The 22,417-nt window shown below is 44.6% G+C and overlaps 1 protein-coding gene across 1 annotated transcript in view; it reads right to left on the bottom strand.

Annotated features, from left to right (window-relative positions):
• The window catches only part of WWTR1 (WW domain containing transcription regulator 1), a 50,348-nt gene extending 28,365 nt beyond the window's left edge, over positions 1–21,983 (bottom strand). The window contains exon 1 of the mRNA XM_088530511.1: positions 21,508–21,983. Coding sequence (XP_088386637.1) covers positions 21,508–21,926 — 419 coding nt within the window. The 5' untranslated portion in view covers positions 21,927–21,983. The remainder of the gene's footprint in view (positions 1–21,507) is intronic.
• Between the last annotated feature and the right edge of the window lie 434 nt (positions 21,984–22,417).

The raw sequence follows: 22,417 nt of genomic DNA, 5'->3' as shown, positions 1-22,417 counted from the left end.
TTTGCTACACACGCGTGGAACATTCACTGCTGTGAATGACACCGAGCCGCGGAGCTGCCTGCGCGCAGCAGCACAGCGGGCAGCGCGAGGCCGCAGGCAGCCCCCGTGCTGGGCTCGCAAGGCGCGGGCGGCGAACGCAGACCGGGCCTGCGCACCGGGGCCGCGGTGCCGCTGGAAGGGGCTGCCCTGGAGCAGGCCTGGCCGCCCCGGTGTCCGACCGGCCGGGCCCGGCCGCAGGGTGCAGCCGAGCGACCCGCTCGCCAAGCCTGAGCAAGGAAGCCCTGCAGCGCAGGGCAGCGAGGGCAGCCCGCGAGCAGGGCGCCCGCCCGCCACAGCGCCGGGAGCGGAGGGCTCGGAGCTGCAGCGGGAACGGGAGGCGGCGCCAGCGGCTCCCGCCGCCATTGCACGCTCAGCTGGAAGCAGCGGGGTTAGCGTCAGTCCATTTCATGTTCACTTGAGACCTGGTGATTCTGAAAGAGGAGGAGGGAATGGGAAAGGCACATGAAAATGCTATACTAACATGCACGCTGAAATGCTATACAAACTTTTCACCACAACAAACTTTTACAGCTCCTCTTTCCTAAAGTAACAGGTTTTGTCTATTCTTAGGGCATTCCCAGAGCACTCATGGGCACTTCAACGAGTGTCCCACAAGCCCACATTTCCAGCTGCTGCAAAGCACTCCGGGTGGCCCCTATTTATATCCTTGAAAAAATAGGGGTAGGCAGCCACAACAGTTGTTAAGTTAAATATTATTTTCCAAGTTCAGTATTTTAATTAACTACTGACATTATTCACTATTAATCAGGAAAGTAAAAAAAAAAGCTTCATTCCAAACACAAAAATGTTAACAATATTTTAGAAAGTGTTTGTATACATGGTATTCACATGAAGAGAGTACATTTAAAGCTAGTAATCTGACTTATACTATTTGTTTAATTTCAAAGTTGGAAAGAAATACATTTTTATCTTCCATGATATCACTAGTCATGCAGAAATACATAAAAATCAGTATTTCTCTTTCACTTCTCCTTTGAAACTGCAGAAATTTATAACATTCAATAGCTCAACAATTCATTTCTGCAGAAGGTTCTGTATTTCAGCTTACAGATTTAGCTAAAAACATTCATGGCACTTGTTTTGTCAGACACTGATAACATTTCATGAAAATTTCATGAAACTTTAACAAGGAGACACAGTGTGTGTAATTATTTAACTGACTGAGCTATGAACATAGCTTTCCTATTGCATCTCCATTGTCATTTCTAATCTAGAAGCTGGAACATTACCTAATAATTTGAATATTTATTAGCCTATGCTAAGTTCTAATTAAAATAACTTCTTTGGTGAAAAGGGTTGCTCTTTTCCTGAATTTGTTTCCACAGTGTTTGCTACTGTGAGGAGAACTTTAGGAATGTCGTGCTAAGCTTCCCCTAAGCGACTGATGCCATTGTTAGTATCCGCTGCCGACTTAAAAACATTAAACTAGTTATACAAATGGAAACAAAACACCCTTTGAGTTCTATTGACAACTTAACCTTTAGAATTTGGATGAAATCCCAATTCTTAAGAGAAAGAAGAGAGAACACTGAATGAAACTATTATATATAACTTGTTGCAGGAGTTTTTAGTGTATACAACTGTTTCAATGCATTTGTTTGCTTGATGAGTGTTTGTACCATTCAAATTAAAGATACATATCAATGATTCTATTAAATATTCATGCTTATTTTATTTGGATATAGATGTAAAAATCTGAAAGCAAAATATTCCCTTGTTAGGGACTTTTCTGATTACAGAAAATGTTATTTTTCTGTTAATGAAACTGTTAAATAGATTAAAAATGAAAAAATAAATACATTTCTTCCACTTGGGCTAGAGGGCTATACTCATGTTTTGATGTGAAAGCTTCTTCATATTTACAAATAGAAAAACCCTGTGGAAAGCTAACACATTTTTAAGTAATCAGAGTTTATATGAAGGGAATGTAAAATGGAACTGCTTCATAACAAGAAAAGAAGTAGCAGCCCTATCTAATAAATATTCTCTTTTTCTACCAAGCTGGCATTTCTGGACAATTGTTGTATTGTACATACACTAATTATTTTAACATATCCTGCATATCCCAGATCCCTATTTCATGTTTTGCTTTCCCTGTGTCAGAAAATGACCATTAATGTTTCCAGAGAACTGAACCTTTTGCAGGTACACAAAGAAACAGATTTTTTTCTCTAGTACTAGTGTCTTTTGGACAAGAGGATTAATGAGGTTGAACTCATTATGTATATAATCTCCAATGTTTGTGTTACTTAACTAACTGTGATGGATTGTCTGCTCTTTGTAATTAAAAAAAAAAAAAAACTACTATCAGCTTCAGATCATTGTGACATTTTCAAGCACACTTTTATAAAAGGCTTTCAGTTGCAGAAACAAACTACTTCCCAGTCTGAAATCACAGCAGGCACATCTTCCATCTAGCCTACCTTTTGTTTCTGGGATTGTACAGTAATCAGCATTTCCTAAAAACACAATGAAACAGCATTACCACAGTCCCTGGAATTTCTTTCCACAAATGCACAGCAGTTGTTCTAACTTTTTCCTATGACAGGCTCCCTTTTTTTCCTGTTCTGCTTGGTCAGAGTTTCCAAACGACAACACAAACAGCCTTGAGGAATACACTTCTCAGACAATTCTCCTTCACTGGAAAATCAGCACTCAGAATAGACGCGCTGAGGCAAAGCGGGGCCTCGCCGGCGGCCGCACGCACGGCCCGCGCGCCCCAGCGCCGTGAGGAGCCCCCAGGCAGCAGGGACACCTCCCTCTCGCTGCCTCGAGGAGGCAGCACTCTGGAGACGCTAGTGCAAACGCCGATGCCTTCAGCGCAACAGACAGGCAGGACCAAACCAGGCCCCAAAATGAATTTTCTCTGTTGTCATGGTAGCAGTTTGTTCTCTGCCAATGCCCAACATTCATAATTCTTCAAAACAAGATGCACAGCTTGTCAGTAAAGGCTTTAATTACTTTTGCAAAATCATTCGCTCCTAAGATTTTGTTACAATATAACCAATTAAAAAAAAAGTTTGGCAAAGAAGCTTCATTCACATATGGTCTTCCTGATCACAGACATAAATATTCAGGTGAAAAAAAGTTACTTGGATGGGGATCTACAGCAATGGGGGCTACAAGGTAGGTAGGATCATTTTAAATTTCAACTCCCCACAATGTCTCAGTGTTTAAGAAAATATTTGTAGTTACTGAAAATTGTCAAGAATGACTCTGTGACTACAAACAAACTCTAAAGTTTTACCCACAAACTGCTAGAGCGACGCAACACATCGCACTTGCTTTGCAGACCCCATCCCGGGAAGCCGCAGGCGGATTTCCCCGCGGCTGCAGCGGCAGCGACGTCGCGGGCGCCGCGCAGAGCCGCCAAGGGCGGCGCGGGCCCGGCGAGCCGCGCGTCTCACCGCCACGCTCTGCGCTCGCATCTCTGTGCCGCCCTCGGCATGGCACCTGCTCTGAAGTAAAATGCATATTTTAAAACTTATGGGTTGGAAACTAAAGACATACCTCAAGATTTGTTAGATAATGTGTAATACAGACACAGGGACGTGAACATCCAGTTACTTGAAAGAGCTGCGCGACCTGATCACTTTGACCGGGTTTGAGACTCCGGCCTCCTGGCCGGGGGTCTCGGTGCCTGACCGTGCAGATCAGCTGTCATGAAGAACCACAGCTGGGGAGGGCAAGGGGGGTTAGAAACTTCCAACCAACAACCACCAGAACCAAAACTTCGCTATCTCATTCATATGGTTAAAAAAAATAAGATTTGAGGCAATAGACTCAGAGAAAGAGGGCATTGGGATATCTCCAATATCCCCCTTTAAACAAAACAAAACAAAAATTCTATGGGTAAAAAAATCAATCTATTTGGGTAAAAAAATGACCCACTGAAATCAATACGGAAAAAAAAAAAAACAATAAACTGGAATGTATCAGGGCTGCATCTTTTTTCCTCTATTTGAGGTGGTTTACATCACTACTTGAGAATATGAGACCAGTAAACAGGAGAGAAAGGAAAATGGAAGAAGTCTAAACAGCCAGAAGAGCAGAACGCTGCCATCTCCAAAAGTGCTCAGAAGGCGAGAAAAGGGGCAGCAGTCAATGAAAAAAAGATTGAGCAATTGCTCTTTTCTCCTCCTGCTAAGATTATGAAGAAACCCATTAGGATTCCTCATATCGAACAGACATCCTCACTTTCAGGACTTAAAAAAATTGCCTATGAAAAGCAGTGTCAAAAACCTGGCTCTCATCAGCAAAACGCAAAGCTGTCTTCTCTACTATCCCAGAATTACCCATTTAGGGGCTTCCTCAAAACATGTAACAAAGGCTTCATCCTTTACATGGCATATGAACATGAGAAACATTCCACTACCTCTTCCAATGAATGACTCACTGGAAATGAATTGGTCAATTTTTTCTTTTTTTTTTTTTTTTTTTCCTGTGGATTCACTTGTTTTTATTACTGCTTTGCTTTAAATTTTGAAAGGTCAACACAGAAAAAAAAAAAAAAAAAAACAGTTCTCAGTCAGCACCAGTTTCCATCTTGTTCTGCTCAAAAACGGGTTATGTGCCTCATGGGTTATGTGCTGTGAGATCCTCAGCACCTCACTCTACTAAAAAAAAGCCGGATTCAGGTTATAAATAGCATTTTCAGGAGTTCTCACAAAACTCCGTCTCCCAAAATATTGAAAATATTGGCTCCAGCACTTCAGAAAGTTATAATACACAGAGGTCAGGAGGTATCCCATTTCAATTATTTTTATTTCTTTACTGTTTGTGATGAAGGTGACTAGCTAGGATGTGGATAGTTTTTTGGGGGGGAGAGGGGGCGGGAAACCCCTTTTCTACCTTCCATACAATGAGCTGATTAGTTCCCATGGAAAGAAAGGCAGTACAAATAACCATGCAAATGGCCAGAGTTCAGAAAACTGCCCTTCTGCAACCTCCAACTACTGCGTATCCAGGAAATCCTGCCAGACAGTCACTGTTTGCACATGGTTGAAATATACAGTTGTTTGCCATCAAAAACATGAAAAGTAAGATCTGGTTAAAAGACCAAGTCTTTGGCTAAATGAAACCTTTCCAAAATAAAGAAATAATGTCTGCTAACTGCTAATTGACCTCAGCTGAAGCAGGGTGACAGTTCTGCATTGCTGCTCACTGTACCCAGTTCAAGCATTTTAAAAGAAGGCCAGAATTTGAAATGAGACTTAGATGAACAAAAGCTACAGAAAAGTGCTTATTACACTGACTGTAGAGAGGAAAAAAAAAAAAAAAAAGGGCATGAAAAGACAGTGTCATATTGTGATGCTGTAAGTCCCAGCAGAAAATAAATCAACAAATAAAGAAGCAAACAAATCTAAGAGTGGAGTGGGAAAGAAGGGCCAGATTATGCACAGCAAGGTAAGCACAGACAGTGATATACAGCACCTAATCATCTGATTATTGCTAGGAATTGCATATACAACCTTCTCAGTATTTTACCCTTAATTACTGTTAGCACTACTACAGACAAGACTTTTTTTTTTAGGATTACAAAATTAACCTAGAATTCAGACAGAAATAAGATAACCAACAACAGTAACACCAGTGAAGCTGGCCATCATGTAAAATATATCTTATACTCAGACATCTTTGGTAGATCTCTACTTATACACAAGTTACATAAAGTCAACTTAATTCAGAGACATGTGAGAGTTATTGCTTCTTTAAACAATAACTTAGCATGAAAACAGTCATGGATTCAACTGGAAAAAGAGATGTAAATTCAGAAGGTAAAATAATGCCTGTCATGTAAGAATGGAAACACTTGTACTGAGTATTTGCTCCAAGGATTGTGTTTGATGTTGATGATACATTAGAAATTCTTTCCCCACACACATTTCAGACTGTAAGACATTCTTTTTATTTGGTATATACCTAAAATAGAATAGAAATGAAGGTAAGGTTCAGTAAAGACTAGTGTGTAAGTGGCCAAATCCACTGCATATTCAAAAAAATGAGGCTACTACCTCAATCGCTTCCTCGACGACGACTAGACAGTGACTGCAGAGCGTGGGGCTGCGCTGCCCGGCACGCGGAGGCCGAACGGCCCTCCCATGGCCTCTCTGCGTGACCCACGGCACGCGGAGGCAGAGAGCCCTGAGCGCCCGGCGTGCCGCTGCGGCGTGAGGGTGTGCGGAGGCAAACAGGGCGCGCGGAGGCAGAGAGCCCTGAGCGCCCGGCGTGCCGCTGCGGCGTGAGGGTGTGCGGAGGCAGACAGGGCGCGCAGAGGCAGAGAGCCCTGAGCGCCCGGCGTGTCGCTGAGGCATGAGGGCGCGTGGAGGCAAACAGGGTGCGCGGAGGCAGAGAGCCCTGAGCGCCCGGCGCGCCGCTGAGGTGCAAGGGCACGTGGAAGCAGAGAGCCCTGAGCACCCGGCGTGTCGCTGTGGTGCAAGGGCACGTGGAAGCAGAGAGCCCTGAGCGCCCGGCGCGTCGCTGTGGTGCAAGAGCACGTGGAAGCAGAGCGCCCTGAGCGCCCGGCGCGCCGCTGTGGTGCAAGGGCATGTGGAAGCAGAGCGCCCTGAGCGCCCGGCGCGCCGCTGAGGTGCAAGGGCACGTGGAAGCAGAGAGCCCTGAGCGCTCGGCGCGCCGCTGAGGCGTGAGGGTTTGGACAGGACATCTGCCCCTGAGATGGCGGGAGCGCTCTGCTCCCTGCCGCTAGAAACGCTTCAACCTGATTTTCCAGGGGCTCCATCAAGGAGACCTACCTACCACACACAGATCAACTTCTACTTGCTGAAATACTGCTGATACTGCTGATCTCCTATTTATTTTTTTCTTACAAATTCATCTTAAATTGATCTTTACACAAGGTTCAGATAATATGAGGAAAAGTAAAACTGTAACATCCTCATAGTATCTGTCAAATAGTTAATTTCAGTTTACTTTTTAACTTTATAAATTAAATTGTGAGTAACAGCATGAATTTCTTTTCCAGTCTGTATTCTTTTCAGTTTCCTGTTTTTTTTTCTAGAAAAATGAATCAGACATTTGTTTCTCCAAGATAAAAAAAAAAAAACACTGAGAACAACATTGTTCTGGTAGAGACCATCCTGACAGAAAAAGGAAGTGTTCATGAGACAATATCCTCTGCAAAAGATACCTCTTTTGTAAAGCAAACCAGACAGTGCCTCAAAACTATTCAAATAAACGCAAATATATGTTTGTATGTACAGCAGAGGCAGTGCAAAATGGAAACTGACAATACCATCATATTAATTACACTCCATTTTACATTCCTTACAGGGAAGATTAGACTTCTCTCTCACTTTTTAACATAACGTTTTCCCCAAATGTTTCATTTTGCTGTTACAAGAAAGAACTGCAATAACTGTTAAAAAATAGCACGTAAACAAAGCAGAATTTAGTGGCTGTTCTGAGAAGTGTTTGACTACATATACACTGCACCAGAGGAAGCAATTAAATTACCCAAGTTTTGTCACTTATTTGACAGAAAAATGAACCTAAGTATCTCTGTATCTGGGAGAGTGGGGATGCAGGGGTGGGTCTCTTTGAAGTACAAGGCCATTTTTTAAAGGCAGACAATCAGACATTGACAGCATTTCTGTTTTCAAACGAGACAGCCCCAGATCACACAAGGGTGCTTCTTGAACATGCACAAGTCCTGCAGCCATTCCCGTTGCCACGGGCTATTCGGACATTTTCTTGCTGCAACACAAATGCTTACCCAAAAGTTTAGCAATAGAAAACAATGACAAGTCTGTGTATGATAAGTAATTCAGAAGAGATGGCAAATCTAGCACTGATATAAATGAACAGAATTTAGGGAACTGGTTAGATCAGCCCTACATTCTCAGCCTTAAAAAAAAAAAAAAAAGGTTTCTATCAGAGAAGTTTCTGCAAGCATCTTTTAATGGAAAGAGCAGGGCCAAAAAAAGTAGTTTTAAAATGCATTGTATGAAGGAGATGTCTAGTACAAAGGAACTGGGCTACATTCCTGCTACATCCTTCATTTCTGCAAAATGGCCAGGCAAACCAAAACTCACACCAGGTAGTCCATGGCAAAAGTTTTCCAGAAGGCTATTCAAGTGTTAGTGACTCATATTTCCCATTCCCTAGAACAAAGTTTTGTTTTTATATTGTTATAAGCAAACAAGGTTACAAAAATCTGTCATTTCCAGAGAAATCTCTGGAATAATAATAATAAAAAACCCTTGCAGTTCAGCCATTTTACACCACTTGCGTAATTTAAGTGGGATAGACAAGTGTATGGCTAGATTTGGGTGATTAATTTGGGGGCTAGCAGATCATGTTACTCAGACTAATTAGCTATTGAAGCATGCTGCATTTTATTAGTTTGTATTAAAGTGATATGACAACCTAAACTCCAAAAATTTTGACTTTTTCTTCATCACAGAATAGTGTCATGACTGGCCTGTAACCTGCACGCGCACTTCCAAGGTGCTGCATTTGCCAAGACAATGATCGGCTATAAAACTCGCAACACTCCTGCATTTCTGATTTAAGATGTTGCTGGCAGAGCTCCAGGCTTGATACAGGCTTCTCTCAGCACTAGAAGAGTATTTGCTCTGGAAGCTGAAGAACAAGACCACTACACATACCTTACCTCCTCTCCTTCTTTTAGGATTTCTTTACCTTATCTTATGCTCATAAGAAGTCCAATATAAATTCATTCTGTATATAAAAAGGAATGTAGAGACAATTAAGACATGTTTTCCAATGGTATGCTTCACAATATTCATTTATTTAATGCATCTTTTAAAATGCTTATACTCTTTCCCAAAGTCTCTTTTCAGTAGCCTAAAATAACTACCCTAGTTAATTATAACCATTTCTATCAAATGAAGTACATACAGATCCTAAATAACAATGCTATTCTCACGAAGAGTCAAATATCCATTTGTTTTGTGCATACTTCTTGTGTGGACACATTCCATCTTTGAAAGAACTCCACTGAAATCTGAGGGACAAGAAGCTCCACAAAAGAAAAAAATTTAATGTTCACACTATTACAGCACGCTCAGAATATTTTTTTTTCTCATGTAAGATAGGACACAGAAAAAAACCCTGAAACCTACATTCTAGTCACTGCTGAATAGGAGTTATCCAACACTATGCCCTAGCTGGAAGAGACAGATGGAGACATCAATGAGCAAAACCAACTTATTCATCATGGTAACAGAGATATTTAAATTAACATTGAAAGCCAGGCACATCTGCTGGAAGTCTCAGCCAAGAGCTCTCCATGTTGTGACAGCTACTGAGCACATCAGCACACAGACCATCCCACTCTGGCCGCTCATCGAGAGAATAACTAGTACTTTAGGTACTAAAAATAGAAACTTGAAGGGGAAAAACCTCAAACGTTAAACTCTGTGCCTCGCTTCAGTAAATGTTAACCACGGACAACGAACTACTGTCTATGGAAGTCGTGCCGTTTGTTACATCTCAGATCATACCCCACAACTTACCATTTTGAAAACCACATTGGGATTTTGAAAGCCTCACTTGGACAAATGACAGACATTGAATAACATGAAAATGGAATAAAAGCTTATACCAATACACTACCAAAAGGATAAAAATTACTCTTATGAATCCTTTCTAACTAACAGAGAAATGCATTTTCACACAATCTGTAGAACCGGTAAATCATTACATGGGACTTAAAACATCAGAGATTGCAAAACCAAAATTCCTGTAATTCACTGGCAGAGTAATAACAAAGTGCATGGTGGGTGGTTTGTCCATGCTAGAGATGTCAGCCTTTTGTTAGGGAACTGACAGGCTGCAATAAAAACTACCTAGAGGCATTCCTGATTCAGGCTACCTTCTGCATACCCCAGTACTTAGAGACAGGATTAAAACGCAATCACAGCCACAGCCTACGAATTTGTAGAGACAAACTGTTCAGCGAGGGTGCAAAAGGGAACTCCAAGAACAAAAGCCGGAGATGGACGCGTTCCACCAGGGTCCTCTTGAGGAGCGAGCGAGGATCTGCGCGGTGCAGAGCACCGGCTGCGTGGGCAGCGCCGCCGTCCTGGCACACACAGCACCAGCAGCTGCCGCATCCACGGCGGGACCTTGGAAGGGAAGCTGGAGCCGAGCACCGGCTCTGCCATCGGCAGCCTCCGTCCCACGGCGCCGTCCCCTCCGCGGGCGCCCCGCTCCAGGCACAGCTCGGCTCCTGTGCTTCGCACCTCCGTAAGGCAGGAGGATCGGGACGGGTCCTCCCCGCTCCCGGAGTCAATCTCGCAAACACTCGCTTAAACAAATCCTACCCATCAGAGTAATCCGAGTCATTAAACAGGGATTTGTTGAATGCAGCTTTTCATTTCCAACAAGCAAAATCAGTGCATCTATCACTAAGCCAATTTCATTTGGCAAAACTGTTTTCAAACAGAAAGGTCTCTTTGTACTGGGAAGTTATCTAATTAGATGTTCTGCAACTCTTTCTTTAGATTACAGTGGTGATAAACACATTTTTAAAACCTATCAGAACAGCTATGCCTGTGTCTTTCCATTACACATACTTGTTTTTTCCACTGCCTTGTTTAAAAAAAAAAAAAGGCATTAAAGATCAAGTCCAGCAGCACTGCTCAAACAATATGAAAGGCCTTTGTTACTGTCCTTGGAAAAATTAAAACAAAACCCCAATGATTAATTCAAAAGTAAAACATTTGCCCAATTAAGAGTGTGATACTGAAAAATACGATGTCACCTAATATCTAAGAATTCCCAGAAAACTTTATTTTCCCTTTACAGGCGTAAATCAAAAACAAGATAAGAACCGGAGTTCCTTCCCAAGGGTGGAAAACACCTTGCCATACAGAACTTTTGCTGCCTCACCTTCAGATGAGGCTCTGCAACAGTGGAACACATCCGCAACCCTGGTACCAACAACTGTTTCCAAATGTCTTTACCAGACTGTCAGAATAACTGATTAGATACTTTTCCAAAGAATTTAGAGCAAAACTTAATTTGTCCCAAGTATCAGTCATTTAATTTTTCATTTACAATAATGTGTAAACAATCTCATTAGAAGTCTCCTTTGCTCTAGTTATTCAAACTCACATGTTATCAACCCTTGCAATGTTATGACTTTATTGATTCTCCACTATCAGGAAGTCTTTAAGGAACAGACAATAACAAAATGCCAAATATAAAACACAAAGAAGCAGAATCCTCCTGCATGTCTCAAAATATATGTATTTGGTATAAAATTATAATCTACCATTTGAGCGAAGCCAAAGCGGATTCACCGTGATGGCAGCGCCCATGAGAAGGGCGCCCCTCGGCCAGGGAGCCTCTGCGGGAGCCGGGGCTGCCGCGGCCGACGCCGGCGGGACGGGGAAGCGCCGCGCGGCGACACCCGCGCGCGCCGGCCGCGCTGCCCTGCGCTGCCGCAGCCGCAGGCTGCACGCAGGCGTCATCCAACACATTTCCTCAATTTTACAGGAACTTCATATAAAATCCTCATTTTTTTTTACATGAGCCTGTCCAATTAAGCCATATATACTTGAAAAAAGAAAAAAAGTTGCTAACTTTCAAGGCAAAACAGCCACAATTTCATTTGAATGTATATAATACAGTGACTAAAATGTCAAAAATGATCAGGGAAATGTAATGTCAAAAGCAAATTCAAATAAAAAACCTTTTGTGAAGCACTCCCACACTAAATTCTGCTTATCAGCTCAAAAATGTTGACCTTTTGCTCTATTCCCCACAGAGCTGCGCAGTGACGACCATCCAGAGCAGGCTGCACTCATTTACGGGTGCAAAGTCTGCTTTGTCCGAGCTGGGTGAAGAGCAGCACGGGCAAGATGCTGCAGAGAAACGCATCCGCACGACCCAACTCCCGGAATGACTTAGGCTCTAAAAGAAATTGCACAGAATAAATAATAAGAGAGAAAGTTACTTTTGCCAAAACTGTCCAGTATCCAGAAAACCCAAATCCTTTCTCAAGTGGTGATTACCTTCAGTCCTGGAGATATTGGAAATACCATGTTTTGAGAAAATTTTGAAAAGCAGCATTCACATTTGTACTTTAATGCATGCAAAAGTCTGCTTAGCAGCACAAATGCCACAGATCAGCTAATTTTTTAGGTGACGACTCCAAAACTACATCCTCCAAATGACTGATAGGTAGAGAGACCTTTGAAAATACAGTCCGTAAATCTAATTCCAACTGGACAAGGTACCATCTTCTGAGTTGAATAAAATCCATTCCCATGCTCTGTATTGAAAAATCTTGCCCTGCCTCCAAATGTGTTTGGGGTGTACGCTGCACTTTTTGTACAAAATACAGATAGTTTTGTAAATAAGCCTGCAGAACAAGGATTTAAAGAGCAACCTGCAGCCCTATCGAGGGATTTTGAACTCCCGCTGCTTCAAGAGAGGTCAAAAATCCTGATGACTGCCCTATGATAAGGCAGTGATTGATGTCCAAGACACTGTATGGAAAGGCAAGCTCTGCTTCCACTCGGAACAGCAGCACCACAAAACAACATAACCTCACACTGTGAGAACATCCCCAGGGAACAAATATTTAGTATTTCCTCCTGTACACTATCTGCTTCAACATGCAGAATTCCTTCATAGACAAAAACATAGTTTGATCAGTTCTTCACGCTTATGCCCTGCACTACCCATGTCACTGTGGCTGGTTCTGAGCCTCAGGCTTGTGCCTCGCAGTCTTTAACAGCTCTCACAGGTGCTTCACAGGTGGAAGAACCAGCTCTTGTGGTTTACAGACGAGAAATGAAAGCACAGAGGGATTCTGTGATTCCACGAGCGCGGTGCTCGCTGCAGCACAACAGGAACCGCGCTGCCGCTTCCTCCAGGCTCGGCCGGCTGCCCGGCCAGGGAGCGGCGCTTCCTTCTGTGCTCAGAGGCTCCGCAGCGCGGGGAAAGTCTGAGAAAACACACCAGTCAAGAACAGGTCTTTTGAAAATATCCTAAGAATATTTGACACTGGCCTTTAGAGTTTCACATAACAGAAATCCCACAGTTTAAATATGCTATTTAACCCAGTAAACAGAATAAACTTCAATAAAACCCTTAAAAAAGAGATGGAAGAATTTATTGACAGAAGGTTGTGTATTTATTTTGTGATGCTTAACCACTAATCAGTCCTTGAAAAGCAGGAATGCAGATACTTTAATAAAACGACAGTGGATGGACTAGGAAAGCTAATCAGAGGTGGGAAGGGAAAAGAAAAAAAAAAAAAAGAGAGATCAGAGTTTTTTCTCCATCCAGCTAACGTACCACGGAAGTGTCATCATTCCATGCATAAACCTGGACTGTCTGGAGGATGCTGAACTCCAGGAAGACAAGGGACAGATCAACCCCCGGAGAGCAGAAAGGAGCATTCTGAGCAGGGAAGCGGGGAGCTGCCGGCACGCGCTGCACAGGACACAGGCGGCTACGGGGCTGCCCCAGGGAGAGCCAGGGCTCCCCGAGCGTCGCTGCCCGCGCACGCTGCTGGCCACCGAGAAGCACACGGCACCCGAGCCTTTTGCACACAGTTATTTGTGATGATATTCTAAGCATTTCTTACAATTTTAATAAACACACTCTCTTCAGGGTTCTAAACAAGCACGTATACATCTCCTTCTACCTATGACCATTTTTAAGGCCGACTTAACTGAAGCTACCGCAAAGTGCTGCACAACAGTGCAACATCCCCGACTTCACATCACTGCAAACATCAGTCACAGGTATTAATACTAAGACTCTAATTTAACCAAATGTTAAAACGAAACAAAACCCTCTCTCCAAATAAGATGAGGGCGGTGAAGACAGTAACCAATGCCACAAGTCTATGTATAAATTCAGCCCACATGACATTTGCTTTGAATTTAATTGCTTCCATACAATTTCTATCTGCTAGTCACGCTAGGTCCCAGGGCACTAAACATGCTTTGCTACAAAGAAGCTCTTGTCGCACAATAACCTCCGCAATCAAAGTGAAGGAACTGTGGGTAGAGACCATCAGAGTAGGGAACATAAGCAAGTTTCCAGCCTTCCCCAAAGTACACTTAAAGCAGGAACCTCGAGTCAGGTCTAACTACTGACCCTTCCATCACTACTGAAAAGTAAGCTGCAGGGAGACGAGAAGAACTGACTCTATTATAGACTCTACGCGGTCAAACCATTTAAAGTAGTCAGCATGGATTCACCAAGGGGAAATCATGCTTGACTAACCTGATAGCCTTCTATGATGGAATGACCAGCTGGACAGATGAGGAGAGAGTGGTGGATGTCGTCTATCTTGACTTCACCAAGGCTTTTGACACCGTCCCTCACAACATCCTCCTGGGCAAGCTCCGGAAATGTGGAATAGATGAGTGGACACTCAGGTGGATTAGGAATTGACTGGATGGCAAAACTCAGAGAGTGGTGATCAGCGGTGCCAAGTCTAGTTGGAGGCCTGTAGTTAGTGGTGTCCCCCGGGGTTCAGTCCTCGCCCCAGTCCTGATCAATTTATTCATCAATGACCTGGATGAAGGCACAGAGTGCTCCCTCAGCAAGTTTGCTGATGATACCAAACTGGGAGGAGTAGCCGATACCCCAGAGGGCTGCGCTGCCATCCAGAGGGACCTGGACAGACTGGACAACTGGGTGCTGAAAAACCTCATGGAATTCAACAAGGCCAAGTGCAAGTTCCTGCACCTGGGGAGGAATAACCCCAGACACCAGTACAGGCTGGGGACTGACCTTCTGGAGAGCAGCTCTGCAGAGAGGGACCTGGGCGTCCTGGTGGACGACAAGTTGACCATGAGGCAGCAGTGTGCTCTTGTGGCCAAGAAGGCCAATGGGATCCTGGGGTGTGTTAAGAAGAGCGTCTCCAGCAGGTCGAGGGAGGTGATCCTGCCCCTCTGCTCAGCCCTGGTGAGGCCGCATCTGGAGTATTGTGTCCAGTTCTGGGCTCCCCAGGACAAGAGGGATGTGGAGCTGCTGGAGAGAGTCCAGTGCAGGGCCACAAGGATGATCAGGGGCCTGGAACATCTGCCCTATGAGGAGAGGCTGAGGGAGCTGGGCCTGTTCAGCCTGGAGAAGAGAAGGCTGAGAGGGGACCTGAGCAGTGTATACAAATACCTCAAAGGAAGGAGTGAGGAGGTCCGAGGCCTGCCTCTTTTCAGTGGTGGCCACGGACAGAACTAGAGGAAACGGCCGGAAACTGAAACACCAAAAGTTCCACAGGAACTTAAGGAAAAATTTCTTAACAGTGAGAGTGCCAGAGCCCTGGAACAGGCTGCCCAGAGAGGCTGTGGAGTCTCCTTCTCTGGAGATCTTCAAAACCCGCTTGGACGCAGCCCTGTGCCACGTGCTCTAGGTGACCCTGCGTGTGCAGGGGGCTGGACTAGATGACCTCGAGAGGTCCCTTCCAACCTTAACCATTCTGTGATTTTGTGAAAGTTGGACATAGAAGCAAAAGCACATTTAAAGTTGGCAAGCAGCAGCCTCTCTGCCTCCCGTTATCTATTTGTCAGCCACAGAGCAAAGATGGTCGGGGAGGGTCACCTTTACAAGTTGACAACAGCAGCTCTCAAAAATCATCATGACAAATATACTGTTCATTCTTACTTGGAACCACCCAAACCACTAACACAGCCAATAGACCTTTAGCTGTTTTCAGAAAAATGTTTTCATGGTTGCATTCTTAATGCTACTTTTTCTAAAAATATGTTAATTTTCTTTTCTAATGATTTATGTGTACAGCTATTGTATATTCAGCACATATCATGAGACAGATACACGTTTATATATACGTACACACACAAACAGATAATTATTATCTATTTATGCACAAATATCTTGAGATTTAATGTTAAAAGGATTGATTTAAGATAAATTTCATAAAATCATTGCAATTCTGTGCATACACCTGCCCAATATACACAATTTTTATCAACGTGTTGTTCTTAGAAGGATTTTCATAGATTTGCCTCAATCACTGAAAAGCAAATGCAAGTTAATTTAGTGCAGCTTCTGAATCCGGGCAGCCCTTCGCAGTAAGTCTCTCCAACACTCCCTCAAGGGGTGTTTCCTTGTAAGTTTTTAAGGGGGAATCTGACATCGCCATAGAAAATAGCTTATTTTTTCTTTTCATATAGGCTTTAACTATGTATCAAAAATATATACAAATTTATCTATCCAAGTCATATATTCAGAATTTCCTCCAGTGACTCGATCTGAATTTAAATAATCTATTCTAACTATTTACAATTGTTGGTGGAAAGAAAAATTTTAATTTCCACAAAGTTAAACAAACATATGAATAATACTTTTCTCATCTCACCATAAACTACCTTTTCAATTTTAAGGCTGGCAAATCTTACTGTTAGTACATAAAATGGATTTTGTTAAATAGCCCATTTAAAGTCAATGTCAATAAACGGGACCTGTCACTTCAGCTGCAACAGGTCTGCAGAATCAGTCTACAATACAATAACTTAGAAAAAGAATTCTGCTCTGTTCAGCAGCTTCCTTGGGCCAAAATCCAGAACAGACATCTATTAATCAGATCTGAAGAGATCTCTAAAGAGGATCACCTAAAAAAAACCACAGAAATCATTTTTCACCTATCACTGGATTTCTGCTATAAGAATTTTGTTGTTATAACTGAATATGCATGCTTGACACATTCCTACATCTTTACAATAGAAAATTACCACCAAATGCAGTTATAGCAGAAAAACATGTTAATCCAAAAATGTTTAAAATGTTTAGGCTCATGAACCAAAGGCGGCCCATTATTAGTTTATATACATTTCAATGGCTTTTAAGTTCTCCATTTTATTTCCTTTGCACCAACAGAAGGATATTGGACTCAAACTTGGTAATTTCTTTTTTTTTTTTTTCTGCAGAGATTGTTGCAAGTCTGCTTTTAGTTCAATGCATTACTTCTAACATAGCATTAGGTATGGAAGTTAATCTACAAATACTTTCAAATAAACAAAAGAAAGAATAAAAAAAATGAAAAAAATGAAAAGTCCATTTTGGAACACTGGCACAGACTTTAAGAGCTAAGCATGCAAGACTTTTCATAGTGCATATGCTCAAACATCTCTTAGAAGAGCCATATAAAATAACAAATTAATAAATATGCCTTCAAATTGTACATTTTATCAAGCAGAATACAACCATGGCAATTACTCAGTTTATTTAGTAGGACATATCAATAAAAGAACACTATTAGAAACCAAAAAGTTACCTAAAATTACCAGAAAACAGTATCAACAGTATTTTCTTCATGTAAGACGAATTTAAAAACTCTGTACGACAACTGTAACTACTGTTACAGCTCATCAATGTTTATTATTTAACTACTGCACCTGACAAATGTATTACAGTAAGTTCATACAGAAAGCTAAAACGCATATGAAATATAGTTACATGCTATACACACTTATTAAGTGTGTCAAGAAATGCAAAGCTGTGACAACTGAAATGCAAAATCTGACTGGAGTTGGAGGCACGAAATTCCTCTAGGACACCCTACAAAGCGTGAAGGAGTAAGAATATGGCCTACCAGCTGTGGCCTTTGTTAACACATCCACTGCCTTTCACTGTCAAGAATTCTTTTTAATAAAACCTATTAAATATTCTTGTCATTACTGATTTTATTTATTTTCTCTACTGTACTTAAAATTTACATTCTTTTTGAACCACATTCAACCTTAGTTAGAGAATTCTCCTTTCATCAGAAATTTAGACTTTTTAAAAATGAAAGAAAACGGTTAATTCTAAACAACATACTATGTCAATTTCCAAAAATCCTTATTTACCCTGTCAGGCAAAATTCCTACCAAACTCTGACACTAATTAAAGCATTCCTGCTCTTACAGACAACCGTCAAGTACATTATATTTACTGCTTGTATAGAGTACAAGTGATTACTAAAACAAGGGAATATACCAATTAATTTATTACCCTAAAAGTATTTTTCATATGAAATTAAATGAACTAACTGTTTGTGTCTCATGGCTTCATGTGCTCATCCCCTTTATTTGATTACATTAACACTCCCTTGGACAAAGCCTGATCACTTGAGATCTGTCACGAATACGATCTGATACGATCTCAGAATTCAGACGCTCAAATGATTTTATACATCGTGTTGATCACAAACAAGCAGAAAGACAAAAGCTAGCGCTCAGCTGCACAGAAGCCTGGGAAGCTGCTGTGGATTTAGGACAGCATCATTGAACAGAATTGGAGGAGAGATTCCAGCGAGAGGAGCAATGAGCCAGCACTCGGATGCTGTCAGTCAGAGCTTGCCATGCAGTTTTGATGAGCACATTCCAAAACCCAGGACCCCTAATATCTCCAGGAAGAGCAAGGAAGCTCTGTGCAAGGAGCTACAGCTGCATTCCCAGCAAGTAAACTTGGGCGCTGCACGAGGGCCTCCCCGCCCATGGGCTCTGCTGCGTTAGCCCCAGGCAGAGGTCAGCAGCAGCAACGAATCTCAAAGCCGACTGCACGTCATAACTTTAAGGGGAGCAGTTGTGGGAGCAAATGGAAGGGAATCACCCTGCTCCACCCCAACAACTGCTGGAAATGCCAAGCACTTGAAGAGTGCATGGAATGCCCCAAAGCCATACGCTTCCATAAACGCATCTCCCCGGCACACAGCACTAAGGGCAGTGGCGATGTGCGGCCTCTTGCCTTGCACTGCTTTTCTACAGTGTAAACTTAAGTGATGTGAATGTGATTCCCCACTTAAAGCTCTGTGTGCTACATCTGTCAGTGGCTGGTCCTAAACAGCGGACCAATAATTCAAAGCAGTTCAGCAGAAAGATGTTAATATTTCCTTACACTTGTATCAAACTTAACAGGGTGTCACCCACACTGTCCTCCCAGCTCCTGCTCACAGTCATATGACCACTTTTCTGAGGTGGACGATATCTCTGCTCTAAATACTGTCCAGCATCCAGCACAACAACAATATTAGGGAGTTACAATTCCTGCAGAATACACATGATTGTTTTCATGGAAATGTAGCACTAGAAGATCATTCAAACAGTCTTAATGTTGTTTTGTTCTTTTCAGAGAAAAAGTATTTTAATACTAGTTAAGCTACCTTTCTTCACCATGTTCTGCTGAACCTGTTCAGTAATATAAAACTGACCATGTGTAGACCAAACCTTTTCACGAACAGAAACTAGTAGAAAGAAAGAAAAAAAAAAGGGACACGTGAAATAAATCAAGCGCTAAAAGTAATCAAAAGTAACCAGCTCACTTTCCCCCTAAACAGTTTTTTACTGGCAAATATGTTCCCACATCACAAATGTTTACTGCAACATTAAAAAAAAAATCACTGTGGTAAAGGCAAGAGCAACAAGTTCCACAGATCTGTTCAGTGCAAGCAGCCTATTCTCTATACTAACGTGCTTCCCTCCTGGAGTGAAACCAGGGCCTGATCAGAAGCACAATGCACACACTGAGAAAGCACTAACACCCCAAACTTCATCTGAAACATGAGGCTGCACCACCTAAAATCAAACTGGTAGAAAGCAATACTTGAAAAATTCTGATGACAGCAAATGTGTGTACACAGTTCAACATGTGGATCGATAGGCAGCTGATATACCCACTTACCAGTATAAGAGCTACACGAAGTACTTTTGCCTGTCTTTCCAGAAATCCTTTTTATCATAAATAAATCACACTTAAACTCTTTTTTCCCCACACATGCACACACAGAAAAATGCTTTAGATAACACTGCTTTAAGTGAGTGTGTGTTTATTAGCCTGTTTTCCACCCCCCACTCTTGGTTTGGTATTTCATTACAGGGTGGAGTGGTCCGGAGGCTACTTGTGTTTCTCCCAGTCACAGCCAGGAAACAACCTTGTGCAGGAGCCGACACGCAGGGCCGCGACTCCTGCACGCTGCAGCTGGCGCCTGGTCAGCCAGGCTGACCCAGGCTCTTTGCAAGCCCCATCGCTCCTTTCGTGTCATAACTCTTGGTAATACATTAAAATAAATTGCTTTTTAAACTTCAGCAAATCATAAAGGCTTTAATGCCATTCATTTTTTTGGCTATTTGTGCTCCACCACCTTCTCAATTTTCTTTTGCCAGTGACTATGCACATGTACATAGCACTAACCTGAAAAGAAACTACTTTTGTTTTAACAGGCATCCCTCAGAACTTTACATGACAGATCTGACTGGCTAGTGTTTTTAAATGAATCACTTGATGTAAACGCTGCACATTATTTTACAGTTTTAAATATTTAAATATTCCAAAAATAATACATTTCTGTACAAAATGCTATTTTCACCAAAAAAGCAAAACATTATAATTCATATATGATCATTTTACAGCTGCTTATTACCTCCAAAATATTACTGAGTAATAAGGAACCTCCAAAATATTACTGAGTAATAAAGAAATTGTTTATTCCACTTAATTATTATAGAAATTAAGAAAAAAAAAAGTTCTGTGCAACAACTAAAACTGGATAAAACAGAAAGACTACTTCAGGCAACATGTGAATTGCAATCTTCATTGCATGTGTGTAATTTGAAAAGGGATATTGTTAATCAAAATATACTATTCTTAAAGAGGCACTAAAAAGCAGATTCACAAAATAAAGCTTGCCAAAAATATCTTCATAGATTTTATTATTGTTGATGCAATTTGGGAAAAGTATAAAAGACGCTTTGGGGTTTCACCCACAGCTTTTTTAATAAAAGACTCAGACGCCTGGCCCGGGCAGGGAGAATTCCTCAGACTCTGGTGACAGGGACCGGCCTCCACGTCAGAAACGCGCGTGGGGTAAAGGTGAAACCACAGGAGCTCGTTTTGACCCTAGCTGAAAACCAACTGCTAGCAAAAATCACGGTACGCCGTTTTTAGCCTGGACGCACCTGCTGGCCGCGCCGGAGCGGGTCACGACCAGCACCAGACCCTCTCGTGCAGGCGGCGTTGGGCGCTCCTGGCAGCCCGCTCCGCTGTCCCGGGAAACGCGACCCCCCGCGGGGCCAGGGCCGCTCCGCCACCGCGACCAACCGGCCCCGGGAACACGGGGCTGCCGGGGCTGCCGCGACCGGGGACACGGCGGGGCCCCCGCCGGCTGCGGAGCCGCTCCGGGGAGCGCTTCGGCTCCCAAGCGCCCTCGGAAGGCTCCGGAGCCCCCGGACAGGAACAGCCCCTCAAAGGGAGGTCACCCGCGTGTTCGGGCCGTTCCTACGGAGCACAAACGGCAGGACGGGAGCCCGCAGCATCCCCGCCGCGGCGCTGGGGGGCGGGCGGCCGCGCGGCCGACGGAGAGGGACCTCCCGCGGCCCCGGCGCGCAGCGCGGAGCCGAGCCCGCCCCGCGGCGCCGTCCGCACGGCCGACACGAGGCCGCCGCACCGGGCGGGCAGGACCCCGGCCCCGCCGCCCCGGCCCTCGCCGCGGACACTCACTTGAGGAAGTAGCGCTGCCCCGTGTGCGTGAGCGCCATCTCCCAGCCGGGCGGCAGCGGCAGCTCGTCCGTCACGTCGTAGGAGCGCTGCCGGAGGTGCGCGTGCTGCGGCGCGCCGGCCGCGGCCCCGCCGCCCGCCCCCGCCGCGGCGCCCAGCAGCGACGCGGGCGACGAGTGGGAGCGGACGTGCTGCGCGGCGGCGGCCCGCGGCGGCGGCCCGCCCGAGTCCGTGCTCGACTGCCGCGAGTGCGCGCCCGAGTCGGGCTCCCTGAAGAAGGACTCGGGCAGGATCTTCTTCCTCCAGGAGCTGGGCCGCGGGTTCATGACGGCGTTGAAGAGCGCCTCCAGCTCCGTGTCCAGGTCCTGGGCGACGTGGATCACCTGCTGGCCCGGCGGCGGCGCCGCGGGCGCGGGGTTCATGGTGCCCCGCTGGGGCGGGCGCGGCGGCGGCGCCGGGAGCAGCGCCGCTCTGCCGGGGCGGGCTAGTGCCTGCGCGCCCGCCTGCAGCGCCGGCTCCCGCCGAGGGGCGGGCGGCTCGGCCGGCCCCGCCGCGCTCGGGGTTGCCCCGCCCCGGCCCGGCCGCAGTTACGCAACGGCCGCGGAAAGTTGGAGCCGCGCGCGGGGCTCGGGGGTCCCGCGGAGCCGCCGGCTGCCCCCTCACACCGTTATGCGGCGCGGGGGCTGCTCCCTCACACTGCTGCCCGGGGGGCTGTTCCCCTACACCCTGCCCGGACCGGGGCGGGGGCCGTTCCCTTACACCGTTCAGGACCGGGGCCGGGGGGCTGTTCCCTCACGGCGCTGCCCGGGGGGGTCCTGCTCCCCTCACGGTCTGTGCGGGGCGAAGGGGCGGCCCTGCCGGCCCGGCTCGCCCCGGCTCGCCCCGGTTCAAGGGGCGGCCTCGCCCCCTGCGC

Source organism: Tinamus guttatus, unplaced genomic scaffold (genome assembly GCF_059628265.1).
Source record: "Tinamus guttatus ecotype Peru unplaced genomic scaffold, ASM5962826v1 Tinamus_guttatus_pri_ptg000376l, whole genome shotgun sequence".
NCBI classification, from domain to species: domain Eukaryota; kingdom Metazoa; phylum Chordata; class Aves; order Tinamiformes; family Tinamidae; genus Tinamus; species Tinamus guttatus.
Note: the sequence above shows the minus strand (reverse complement) of the source record. Positions and strands in the feature narration are given on the sequence as shown.